The 13,173-nt window shown below is 53.4% G+C and overlaps 3 protein-coding genes across 3 annotated transcripts; 2 read left to right on the top strand and 1 right to left on the bottom strand.

The window, feature by feature from the left end:
* Positions 1–2,144: 2,144 nt before the first annotated feature.
* On the top strand, positions 2,145–3,389 carry NCLIV_006205 (hypothetical protein; the record flags this gene model as incomplete). The annotated part of the gene is made up of 2 exons (XM_003880131.1): positions 2,145–3,005; positions 3,285–3,389. 2 exons carry the CDS (start codon positions 2,145–2,147, stop codon positions 3,387–3,389), a joined length of 966 nt encoding a protein of 321 aa, XP_003880180.1.
* Positions 3,390–7,294: 3,905 nt separating this feature from the next.
* On the top strand, positions 7,295–8,416 carry NCLIV_006200 (hypothetical protein; the record flags this gene model as incomplete). The annotated part of the gene is made up of 1 exon (XM_003880130.1): positions 7,295–8,416. One exon carries the CDS (start codon positions 7,295–7,297, stop codon positions 8,414–8,416), a length of 1,122 nt encoding a protein of 373 aa, XP_003880179.1.
* Positions 8,417–10,240: 1,824 nt separating this feature from the next.
* Positions 10,241–12,282, bottom strand: NCLIV_006190 (conserved hypothetical protein; the record flags this gene model as incomplete). Its single annotated transcript, XM_003880129.1, has 2 exons — positions 10,241–10,387; positions 11,239–12,282. 2 exons carry the CDS (start codon positions 12,280–12,282, stop codon positions 10,241–10,243), a joined length of 1,191 nt encoding a protein of 396 aa, XP_003880178.1.
* Positions 12,283–13,173: the final 891 nt, after the last annotated feature.

Below are 13,173 nucleotides of genomic sequence, written 5' to 3'. Positions count from 1 at the left end.
AGGAAGTCTTAACATAATGAAGAAAATGTCTGAAGCGACGCGAAATCTTTGTTCACAGCCGCGGCGACACTCTGGTGTCAGTGATCAGAAAGATTCCCTCTTCTCACCAGCCCAGTCCATAGGGCCAGTAGTTCTTTTGGCTCCAACGGTAGAGGCGAAGTCGAACTCCTCTGCTGTTTTATTGGACGCGAGGGTCTCACCGAAAAGCTGCATATATATATATTTGTATCATATATATATATATATATATATGTATATCCCAAGTAACCGCGGCATGTGTGGACTCCACACCTAGTCTTTAGACACAACTTCCTGCCCCAGAGTGTCTGCCTGCGTCTTCCGTTCTCGTAAAACTCGTACACGAGACGCCTTCTCGGCCTCACCGTTCCGTGGGTTGTAACAGCTCCTGTTGACTAAAATACTTTTAAGGGATTGGGGCGGTCTGCCCTCGAGTTTTTCGGGTATTCGGTTTTACACGGTAGCAGGAGGTTCTTGATCGAAGGCGTTTTGCCGGCGGTACGATCTTTTACGTCACAATATACAACAGTGGATTCCTAGATTTTTTATAGAAACTACCTTTTCCGAGGTTCCTTGCTCAGCATCCGTCAGCGCCCTGTTCCCGGCAAGCGTCTCGGGGTAGTGTAGACAAGCGTCTGGCCTTTTCGCCGATTCAAAGATAATTCTATCCTTTCTGCTCCTGAGCTTGTCCGTGCGAGAACTCAGGGATGCGTTCGTAGCGGAGCGCCAGGCTGCATCAAGTGGGAAGAGGAAAGATCTAGTCGCAAGGAATAACCGTAGGGTAGCAGCTGCAACGCGGCACAGACTGAAGCAAAGCGCGCCATCGGCTGCGCCGATCCTCTCTCCGCAGCTTTGTACGGAGCAGCAGAGAGCGCAGATAGTCGATTTATTAAAAGTATTTGCGAGTAGCTTGGGCCGCGTGGCTTTCGCGGCTTCCAGCCGGAACGCGGCGGAGTCTTGGTTCTGGGGAGTAGATACGGACGCTGAACAAAAACCGGGTACCCTGTCGGAACTTCCTGTCTTGTTTTTGTTAGTGTTTAGTGCTGGAGTGGAAATTCGAATCAGCGAAAGTCCCTTTGCCAAGAGGAGGAACTTTGTCGCTGTGCAAGAATGAGGCGCCGGGATCACATCTCGGTGTCTGTTGACGCTCGAGGCTGCAGTAAAACACTTCATCCACTTAGGACACATCGGCAAGCTAAACATGATGTACACTGAGGACGAACGGCTATCGATTATGAGACGGTGAAAGCAGAAACGTGTCGATGTCACCCTCTCTCGCTAGTGCGACAGGGGCAGTTTTCCGGCCCGCAGGGATCAGCCGAATTATGGCACGCGCCTCACAACTGGAACGGCTCCTCACCTGACGCCTGATTAGAACTTTATCTAGACGCCTGGGCTTCTCAGGTCGCACCTACCTGACGAGAAACACGACGGCAAAAATGACAAAACGGACAACAAACAGCGGGCGCCATACCCGACAAAGTGTTTTGAGGCTAGGTGACCTCAGCTGTGTGGCGATGCCTTCCACTGCAGTGTATAAACGCCTAGATAAAGGGAAAGCTACTGAGGAACGACGTTTTCCTTGTTGACCATTTGTCGTCATGAGAGTACTGCATAACTTGCCAGAGAAGTGGAAAGTGGAACGGTGTTGCTTTCCTGTCGAGGCGCGAGTCGTCCACAAGGCGCGGAAATCCTCGTAGCCCAGCATTCCGTGCATGCCGCTGGCGGCGCCAAGGTGAACAGACCTCTCGTCCGCGTGGATACCTTTATCTGTTGAAAGATCCCTCTGCTGTCGTTTTTACTATCCTCCATGGCGATGCTTTTCACTCGTCTCTTTCTTGATAACTCACGGGAAGCGACAACTGCTTCGCGTTTTGTCCACGCGTTTCATGCTTTTCCTCGCATGCTACACATGAGCAGTCAGCGTTGCCGTGCGGACCTTTCGTTTATGTTCTCAAACAGGCTCCTGTTCTCGAAAACCTGTCTCGGTTTTTTCCGTGCCCGTCCGGCTCGAAGCGACGCGCCCATGTAATGCTGCACTGAGCGTTTCTTCGCCCGTGCCGGTTTTTCGCCTAGGCCGGTTTCTTCTGGTGTCTCCCGCCCTGCTCCAAGCCCCGGTCGTGGCCATGGTGGCGGTTTCTCCTTTTCCAGTACGCGGTCCTCTTTTGTCCTCTGTCGTTGCCTCCCTGTCTTCGACTTCACTTCCCTGGGTTCCACGTCTGTTGAGTGGCCGTGTTGCCGCCGCGGAGACGCATGCGAGGCGAGCCGTTTCCCGGCCGTATCACAGCCGCCGGCGAGATGGCGTGACGCCCCCGCAGCCGTATCGCCTTTCTTCGGCCCGCTTGTCGCCATGGCCCCCCTCCACTCCCTCCCCTTACTCTCCTTCCCCCTATCTTTCTTTCTCTCCTTTCCCCTCTCTTTCTTCCTCTCCTTCCCCCTCTCTTTCTTCCTCTCCTTCCCCCTCTCTTTCTTCCTCTCCTTCCCCCTCTCTTTCTTCCTCTCCTTCCCCCTCTCTTTCTTCCTCTGCTTCCCCCTCTTTTTTTTCCTCTCTTTCTTCCTCTCCTTCTTCCTCTCCGGAGTCTGTGCCTCCGTCGTGGCCGCGACTTTCAGACTCAGAGCTTTCCAAGATCTTTCAAGCGGCTGCGGCGCCGAGAGCAGCGACAGGTGAAGACAGCGGCAGCCTCAAGCGCAGGCCGACGGTGCCCGCCAATCGGCTCTTCAAAGCGCTCCTCCGCTCTGGCCTCCTCGACAGAGATTTGGGCGGGGTGGCGCAGAAAGACAGCAAAACCGCCCCCGCCATTGAATTTGGACAGCTTTGCGAGTTCTACGAGCAAGGAAGATTCTACGATACTTGGGGTGGGGGAGCTCAAATCCTAAAGATCTCCGGGGTCAGGGGCCTCGCACCTCCCGGCGGAAACTTGAAAGGCGGCATAATCGACAGCACTCCTAAATGCATGAACTACGAAGAATTCAGAACATTCGTACAGGTGAGAGGACAGGGAAAAGCCGATATGGCACGCTTTCCCATTGTTCTCATAGAGAAACCTTCGCCCGACAGTCCGTGTTAACTGGTCCCAAGCTATCACCTCGCGGCAAACTTGAACGGTGGCTGGGTGGAAACAACTCTGTGAGTATATAAAAGCCATGCATATATATATATATATATATATATATATGCGTTGCTCAGGCCTTGTTGCACGTATGTTATACAGGTGAGTACGCTCAGGCTGTTCTGCGTAGTTTCTGTGCGTGTTTTTGGTCCCCAGGCAGTGCGCGTTTGGCTGCGAGACAAACACAGCCCCGTTCCTCTCAGTGGCGCCACAATGAAGGCGACAGGCTCTTCGACAACGCCAGGTCGCGTCGTCGATTGAGCGTCGAACCAGCAGGGAATTGCTCATACTCCCGCTTTTCAAGACCTTCGCAGTAGTGCCTTCGGCAAGTTCTTCCTTCCCTTCTTGCCAAAGACTCTCCGTGTCGGACTTTTCACCGCGTCTCTTTCCTGTAAGGCGAAAAATGGAGACGGTCGCGAACTTTCGAGCCGCCGTTCTCGAGGCCCGCATTCTTCCTGTTTCATTCCTCACCGTCGTGGATGTCAGTTCGCTCATCCCCAAGATGGCTGCGGCCTCGTCACCGCTGTGTCGTTTGTGTCACTATATTGTCTTTTTACTGTGACTCCCCCTCATAACGGAGCGCACGATTCGGCCAGTGTGTCCACATCTACATCTGTCTACGGCTTTATCGCTCAGGACCGAAGAGTCCTGTGCAGCCGGTAGCCGGCTGGGGCCTCGGTGAAGTTTACTGAGTCGATTTAACAAAGAAGATGCCACGCCGGGTAAAACTCGCTAAGATGTGGGGAATTCTAATTGAAGAGCTGTGGGACGGCATTCAAGACGGAACGTCTTTGCGCATCTTGTGTGCAGCCATCACGAATTTTTTCGGGTTTTGTCTTGAAGTCTCCTCCGAGTAGGCCCTGTACTAAGATAAAAAAGGGAAGGCGGCTAGGAGCAAGCGGAAACAAACGAGATGCAGAGAGAAGCAAAATCACGTCAGTCGCCTTCAGAGTGAGCAGTAGCCACCGAAGGCAGCTTCTGTGTTCATTGTCTCCTAGGAGGGGCCACAGGGAACCGTGGAGAGTATTCTTTTTTGAGCAAGAACAGAACACACCACCCCCCCACCCTCCCCGTCCCTGACAAGGCGGGCTTTCAGCGACAGCTCACCGAACCTGAGAGTATCCGAGGATCCTTCTCGGGGTGTATCATCTCTACTTGCCGCTTTCGTCTAGTAGAAGAAAAGGAGAGGCTTCTGAGCAGGGCGATAGTGGTCGCAGATGAGATCAAGGATAAATATTACTGAAATCCTATCTAAACGGAAGCAGTTACACAGTGTGTGTTTGCCAGTGGTTACTTGGGTTCGTTTTGTGTGTTTGCCAGTGGTTACTTGGGTTCGTTTTGTGTGTTTGCCAGTGGTTACTTGGGTTCGTTTTGTGTGTTTGCCAGTGGTTACTTGGGTTCGTTCATATCGCCTGCAACAAGATTACTTGCCGCCCCGGACAGGAGTCACTAGCAAGGAGCAGGGCGTTGAGAAAGATTTTGCCCTTCAAAAACCGAATAAGCGTGTTACCGGTTTTTATCATGGTCTCCGCTTCTAAGTTAGACGACAAAACGCTACCATCAAAGACAAATCACAAAAGAGCAAAAATACAGGGGAAGGCAAGTTGTGAATGGGCTGCTAGATTCAATGGTTGCCGTATGTGTTAGCACCGGACGCGAGGCGAGCGTTCCCCACAAAATTTTGACTCCCCGCGTCAGGGGAGGGGCTACAACATGCTCAGACGAATACAGTTCGTAAAGTGCGAAGCATTCAGTCCTGCTAAACGCTACCCCTGATGAAAGCTAATGACGGCTGCCTGTACTCCACGCCTACGTTTCGTCGTGAAGCAGTGCCTGCGAGTATCATGTGCCAAGAACCACCGCAAGTTCCTAAGGTTTTCCCATCAGAACATTTCACATCTAGAACGTGACAATGCAGAATGCTCTCCATCGGCAGCGCCCAGGCTACGGGCGAGAAAAGAGTGATCGTGAGGACCACCATTAGATCCAGGCCGAATTTCGAGTTGACGATGGTTCGGCGACGGCGAACCCACGGGACAGGTGAAGTGCACGAAAAATCTGGACGCGGGAGTAAGCTCGGTTCGTGGACTCTGGTGAGGGTAACGGAGAAAACAGCTCATACTGACCGAAACCTAGTTTGATAACGCAGTAGAAGCGCAGAGCAGTTTTCGAGGGAGTCAAGACAAACAAGATGGCCGGAGCTGTGCCTCGTTCAGAACTCCGGCTTCGCGTTCGAAAATTCTCACCGCCCCTGTTCCTGGCTCTACGATTTATTGCAGGTATTTCCAGTCGAGAGGAAAGGCACAAGCAATCGAGACCCACAATTTTTATTGCAGGAAAGTGTCTCCTGGTCCTGGCCTCTCGGAGTATCTCCTCTCTTGTCCCTCGCTCGCTCCCTTGGATTGCCTCCCTTAGAGCCCCGAATCCTGACAGCACACAGGCACGTTACCCGCGAAAAAACTCCCGTTTCTTTCGCCGGTATCGACTGTATCAGAGACTCTCGAGAGCTCATTTCCATGAGAGTTAACGCAAGAATGGGATGAGGGCGCAGTTCTGGAGCGTCTCCAATTCGTGAAATTTTTCGCCAGCGAGTAAATCCTCAAACCAGCTGCTTCTCCGGCCGCACGCTCCCCTGTGAACCCGTCTCCTGTTCGGCCTCGTCGTGCAAAGCAGCCAGCGACGGTCGTCTGAGGTTGCGGGATGCGTCGAATCCTGGCTTCGCACGAGTTTAGACGCCAGGATGAAAGAGAAGGAAGACGAGGAATCGAGGGCGTACTCCCATCTGCAAAAGTGGGCACTGTGTCGCAAAAAGAGAGAAGAAGCGAGGACAAATTGCTCATCTGTATGTTTTTTGCTGAAGAAGAACGAAGTGATCCCCGCCAACAGAGAGAGTCGGTCGGCGAGAGGCGTGCTTCATGAAACATGTATAGTCGTATTCGCTGTTCCTCGTGGTGTCGTGGCGTGTTTTCTTCATGAAGAAATGAAACGCTCTAATTCTTTTCCTCATTGGCTCCTCAGTCCTTAGGTTTCTGTTCCCGAGCCTTCTGTCTCTTCAGAACGGGGGTCTGCTCCTCCCTTGGCGAGCGTTGCAGCGCGACTGGTAAGTCATTCGCCGCCGGTTCTCCCCCCCATGCTGCAGTTCCAGAGTTCAGCCGTGACGTGGCTGTCTTTGTTTTCTTGAAAGAGAAAACAGGAGGCGCTCATTGCCCCAGCCTGCCGGAAGGAGTCTCGAAACCACGAGACGTCAATAGACTTCGGATCCGGTGAACAGAGTCTTCTGCTGAGCGTTTTGTGTCCGTGTGCCCCACTTTGGCGGCGAATTGTGCTCTACGGTAGGTTACTGGCCACATTCTCTCGAGGATCGTAGCTGTTCTTCTCACGTGAGTAACATACAATGCCCCTACACGACAGCCGACAGCACTCGAAGAGTAGTGGACAAATTTCCATGCATTTCGATGACTAACCTGGCTGGCGACTGCTGCTGGAATCGGAGTCTCCCGGGCGCCGCGAATACAAGTGGTTGTCTTTCTGAGGTTGCGTGACTGTCGATTGCCTGTCACCTTTCTTTTTCATCGCGTCTGTGGGTGCAACAAGTGAACAGTCGAATTTCAATTCTTTAAACTCTCACCTATGGGCCCTACCGAGCCAGAAACCTTCCTCTCCATCTGTTTTCTGTTCCCATAGCCCTGTGTTCTTCATTTGCACAGGAGGAGGCTCTTTTTTATTTTGAACGACGTTCGATTTCATGCAGTTGAGAGCGGGCAAGCACCGCAGTAAAGGCTGTTGTGAGTGGCCACCGGCCAGCTGCCAGGGACATTATTGTTCATGTTCCAGTGGATGTCAGGTTTCCCTCAGAGAGTCGCGAATCGGCAAAAGAACCCGGACATATATGTTCACACTTTCGGGCATGCAAGCGCATTAAGGTTTTCCCTAGGAACTTCTTCTTTACCAATTTCTCCACGTAGATGGTCTCAGCGTCTTCCAGTTATTCAGACACCAGGCTGTATCTAATGGCTTCATCGTGCCCGTGTTGAGCTTTCTCGTGAGTTCACTAGACGACTAGGTCATCCCCTCCCTGCTCCGGTGTCTCTATTTTGTTTCAGAAGATTTTCTCCGCCTTCCTACGGCCTGATCGGGCTTCTTTCTCGTGCTGAAGTTCGCCGAAAATGCGCCGTCCCTCGCGGGCTTCCGGGGTTTTCCCCTACATTTTGCTCGTCTGCCTACTGCATTCGGGCTCCTCTTCCCTTTTTGCTGCCTTTGCTGGTGAAGCGCCCCCTGTTCTTGCTCCATTTGCGCAAGACGAAGAGCCGCCAACCGCACCTGAAGCACAGATAAAAACTGGCGTCGACTCTGAGCAGGAACCTCTTCAGCTAGCCGACAACATCGTCAGTCTCCGCGAGGAACTGGAGGAGCGGCAGGAGGACGAAGCCGACAAGCCGTCCAGTCGAACGCTAGAAGAATCTGGCAGCAACGGCCTCGGTCACCTGCCCGAACACCTTTCGTCACAGGAGGGTTCGGTTGAGCATCCAGTGGGAAATGAAGAAGTTCTCGCTGGCAGAAAGGACGCAGAGGATGTGTCGACGTCGCGGACCGCTACAGAACTGTCCTTCTTTATGGAGAGGGACAGCGACGATCTATACACCTCTTTTGACAGCGTCCCTGGCGGGCCCTACTTGGCAGCAGGCACGGAGTTGACTCGTAGCCTTCCTGCACTAGACGGCCAGTTGGAGTCACCGGCTGGTCCTATGGAAGCAGGACAGTATGGAACACACAGCACTCCACCCGTTCCCGACTCCACAGCAGAAGAGCAGAAGCAGCGGGACAATCTTGGAACAAAGGAACACCCGTATGAAGCTACGTGGCCACCTCGCCAACATCCCAAAGGAAACACGTGGGGACAAACGGCGGTAGATGCCCTGGAACAGGGAGAACCGGCTGGCGCCGCACGCCTTGCTGTTCAAGGATCAAATTCAGATGCCCACTCACTGGGCATCCAAGAAGGGACAGGCAATGCGGCCGCTCTCGAAAACGAAGCAGGCCCCGATGGCCAGGCGATTGTTGACGAAGCCGGTGATGCTAACCAGGCGAGCCCCGCTGCACGTCGTCGTAGTAGAAAGGCGGGAGCGCGAGCGAGGAAGAGATCAGGCGCGGCCCTCGATATGCTTATTCCTCTAGTTACCGCTGTCCTTTGTATCCTCCTTTACAAAGCTATCGCGCCTACTGCGAAGCGCATCGGAAGAGAGCGGCGACGCGCTCAAGCTGAAAAAGGTGTCTCTTCGGGCGTCTAAAACCGACGCCGGCGCATGTTACCTTTCAGGAGCGCTCCAAAGCAGCATCGCCGTGAAGGCGACCGGAAGGCAACCCGGAAGTTCGTCAGCTTTAGCAAGTGCGCACCCTTTAGGGGTGACAGCGGAGCAAACCATCCCGCGATTTCCACGATGAATCATTATATACAGCCTTACGTATGTGCGAATGCGCCTGCATACGTCGCGCCCTCAGTCCCAAATGCTCTCCCGGGGCGCTCGAGCTTGGTGTTGTTTGATGAGAGACACTTTTTTCTCCTTCTCTTCCACTCCAGAAGTGTGTCCTTTTGCGAAGAGAAAGCAGCTGCTGCGGGTGGAGATGTGAAAGTCCGCAGCTCGGATCGTGTCTTTCCACCCTTCAAGTGGGGATCGCCTACCTGTAGGCTTGTTCTCAACGATATGGACATGATTCCATCATTTTCAGCATGAGATGTCAATATGGTCCCAATCCAGCTGCGACTGAGTGGCGCCAAAGTGGCGATCCGATCGAAACCGTAGGGACTTGCGCCTAAAGGCTTCACAATAACAAGCTCACATTTCTGGCAGGCGGACAAACCGTATCCAGCAAGTGCTTCGCAACGAACAGCACACGGTGTTTGTAGTTCCCCGTACGGCTCGCTGAGAGCACAGCAGCCAGACAGGGGATAGTCGCGGATTCAGGTGAAACTAGCGTTCTCACTTGGGTTTGCAAGGCGTGACTGCGTAGAAAGGCGTTCGGCCAGTCTGTCTGTTCTGCGGTACCTAGGAAAGCAAGAAATAAAACTTCGCCGGCTTCAGATGGTGTTCACGCTGTGAGTCATTGTCGCGTTGCCACTAGAAAGACGACACCGAAGGGGACGCCCCTGTGCAGCAACAGCAGCACTGGATGAAAACGACACTCTTTCGTCTAGCTTTGCTCTCTAGAGCTAGCGTTTCCCTAATTGCTCGAATCATGAGTGCTCCGTTCCCTGTTCATGCACGTTGTCACGGCAGAGAGAAGCGAGTATTTGAACGCGTTCCTCGCTCCGTTGTCAGTGCGTCAGGGGCGATGTGATCTTTCAACGCAGAGCGTCCGATCAGTCTGACGAATGAACACCCCTGTCGGGTCCTCAAGTATGTGCCCTACAGTCGTCTCTGTGAAAGCCGCCTCGACTCCATCTGAGAGTCACGGCTACGCGGAAAGCCGTATTAGTGGAAACAGGAGGGTGGGGACACGAAGCATGTGCCTGTCTAGGGTCGAATCGTGCTCGCAAAGCTCGAACCACCGTCTCCGCAGTCTTCTTCACAGACGAGGAAATTCTACGACATACTCTACCAGCAAGTGGCCTAAACGGTCCCCTGAAGACCCCTTTTGGTTTTGCCCCCTGTGACAGAAACTGACACGACGACGAAGCCACGAAGTCCCTTCTGGTGGCACACGTCGCAGTGCGTTGGTGACCAAGAAAACACATAAAAGATACGTGGATTTAAACCTGCTGCACAAAACTTCGTTGGTAGAATGAACACGTTATTTTCTCACACCTGCGCGGGAAAGAAAGGGTCTACGAAATCCGACACGGACGCGTGGCTCTCACGCAGCGTCCCACTGAATCGCTCATTGCTCGGCGCCGTGCCCTATTGGAAAAGCCGAACCCCATGGCATCCGACCTTCCAACACGACAATTTTAAAGGAGAAGCACGCTTCAACTCGCTTCGAGCGTTTATGTGTCCCCTCTAGTTGACTGGGTTTTGCTGTGCGTCTGTTCGTTGTCAGAAGATAGAGACGCTTTAAACATGGCACATGACAGCAGTTGGTGGCTTTCTTGTACAGTTTCTCTTCAGGAGTGATCATCAAGCAGATGGGAAGGCCGTTGTCCACGGCCGCTGAATCCGTACTGCCCGATGAACAGGAGCAGCGTCCATTGCAACGCAGCTGCCGACAACGTCGATGCATTCGCTCGCACGTCCATGAAGATCGAGTGTGTGTCGGAGCGCCGCCTGAAGCACAACAGCAAACGGGGAGACGCCAACTCCTCGATGGCCCTGCGGCGCAAGCACTGGCTAGTGCAACGTGAATTTACTGATTTCTGGGCGAGGTTTCGATGTCAGAGAGGAGAGTTGGTCTACCGAGAAGACAGGGCGCCGCCCTCGTCACGTTTCTCCTTCCTCACGCGTTTTGATGACTTCTCAGATCTTACCTGCGTGCCAGAAAGGGCGTTCTCAACGGCCGTGCGGAGGCAGAAGCGCGATTTGTGGAAAGCCGCCAGAAAAAGAGCAGCCCACACGTCTCCCGTGCCACACAGAGATGTCTCCAGTTTCGGAAAGCGCACGACATATACAACGTCATCTTCTTCCTTCTCTGCCACACGATCTTCCCCTGTTTCCTGCTCTTCATCTTCTCCAAGGTTAGGTGATTTCGGGGCCAGTTCCGTCAGGGGGGAGCCTTCCAATGGCTTTCTAAAGGAAGCAGATACCTTTGACTGTGAAGCGCCTAAGGGCGTGCAGGACTGCATGTTGCTCCGTGACACACGCCTTCCCGGGTCCGCCTGCTGCTCGTCCTGGTAGCCACACTTCGTATTCGGCTGATGTGCATCAAATGCCCCTGACACAGGACTCGTGGAAGCGGAACCCGCGGGGTCTACGTTTTGTGTACGGCCACGGCATCTGAGTTTTCGCACGCCAGCTGGACTCCAGCACGAAGGCGTGCACCGGGGGGACTTCCTGGCTTGGCGAGAAGCAACCAGATATAGATAGGAGGACGAACCGGAAGATTCAGGTTCCGAAACGCGGTTAGAAGGCTCGTCGGTTCGGTCATGAATCAGCGCACCGGTTTCATCTGGCAGTTCCACCGAAGTGATGATGACAATTTCGGGGCCAAGCGCGTGAAGCTGGTTCACCAGGAGCAGCGCGTCTGAAATTGTCCTCGGCTCACCCGCCAGCTGAACCCCGCCTTGGTCCCCAGAATTCGTGAAGGGTTGCCAGCCGGTTCCCGCGTTTTCAGCCGCGGGAACCTTCGCGTGCTCCGGCGCAATCCCCTCTTTAAAAGGCTCTCCCTCCCGCATAGAGTCTGGTGAAGTGGATGGATTTGCGGCAGACTGCCGGGCGTAACCAGCTAGCCACATGGCCTCCCAGTGGTTCGGCGTGATGATGTCTGAGAGAGGCAGAAGAAGGCGAGCATAGAGTGGAAGGCATTCTCGAGGAACATACACATGCCCACCGTCGCCAAGCACGGGGTCACAGAGATAGAGAGGACAAGTGCAGTTTTCCCTTGCGTACAAGTCGCGAAGACTGCTCAGCCAGCGAGAAAACTCGGAAATGAGTGGCCGACTGCCAATGAAACCCGACGCAATGTAATCGTGTGGCCGTGTAGACCAACCTCGGAGTGCCCGTTTGTTTCCTTCTGTGGACTGCGGAGTGGCAGCATCGGAGCTCTTTGTCTCCTCCGCAGCGCTATGCATGCGAGTGCTGGTGACCTGTGGCTGTCGGTCATGTTCAGCGGCTCCTCCATTATCCGCGTGCCCTGAGCCCAGGAAGTTGTCATCCTTCTCATGCATTCGACGAAGAGATGCTGGCGTCGGCGATACCCCTTCAAGAAGCGTACGCAAAGCATGCGGCGATAGAACTGTACCTTCATGCACATACATGTCTACGAATTGCGTGGTGTATATGCAGCCGACTTGAAAGCCCTGACGTTGCAGCGGGAAAGTGAATGCTGCACCACCAACGCAGCTGCGTACAACGTGAGACTGCAGAGAAAGGATGGCCGGAAGAGGTGGGGGTGATGGACCGGGAGCAGAATCTTCGCAGCATCTCGTAAAGCTCGTGGCGTTTGAAGAGCTTCGCGAGGCTGCCTCCTCCGTCCCAGTGTCTTCTGAGCGCTCTAACTGAAACATCGCGCCCAACTACAGGCGAAGGGCGTTTGCACCAGGCTGAAACTGACAGAAAACGGGTATTTGTATACTAGATACGGACAATCTTAAGTGACACACAACTGGAGCCAACTACTCGGGTTTTCACAACTACGGCGCATGCGCAGCGCAGAGCATGCAACCGTGTCATCACAGGTAGCGTCCAGCACACACCGTAGCGCTCACTGATGTCAGGTCCGCCTCAGAAGAATGGAAAGGAGAAAAAACCTCCAGCCAGCTGCGCGTTTCTGTATTCAGCAAAGAAAAACTTACATTCGGGGGCTCCGTGGCACGGAGTGATATCTGCAGTGAGCAGTGATCGAGTCTTGCAGCACGCCATCCTTGGACGCCACGTAGCCACATTTTGTGGTGTCAGCACGGATCGAGAACACTTAGTAGAGATATGGTTCTATTCCGGGCACTCCGTGTATGTTGGCGGTATATTCTATTCTAAATTCATATGATACGTCCGGCTTTTCAGCTGCAATCACCTTTGTACTCCAAAAAACAACAGGCATTCGGAGCGTCTCGCTGTAGCCACAATTTTTTTTCCTGCAACTGTAGGGAACGAAACAAGCCTCCTGATGAACTTGCTGCCATGTCTCATCTTCCCCTGGAAAACACAGCCAACGAATGGCGAACGGGAAGTGGATTCATCAACTTAAGTGGAGGAGTCCGTTGTTTACCGTCGTCTGCACAGAGACAACATTTACTGCTGATGCGGTAATAACAATGCAAAAAAACATCTAGCTGTGATCTTTATGTTCTTAATGCCGGTTTTCGTATGGCGGATAAGGTAAAGCAGTTGTACCAATCAGTGTCAGGGGATTCGGAAACCGTTTCGCCAAGAACTAACACGGTCTCTAATTTCCCAGT

This window comes from Neospora caninum, chromosome II (genome assembly GCF_000208865.1).
Source record: "Neospora caninum Liverpool complete genome, chromosome II".
NCBI classification, from domain to species: domain Eukaryota; phylum Apicomplexa; class Conoidasida; order Eucoccidiorida; family Sarcocystidae; genus Neospora; species Neospora caninum.
The sequence above is the reverse complement of the archived record's forward strand: the minus strand, read 5'-3'. Positions and strand labels throughout refer to the sequence as shown.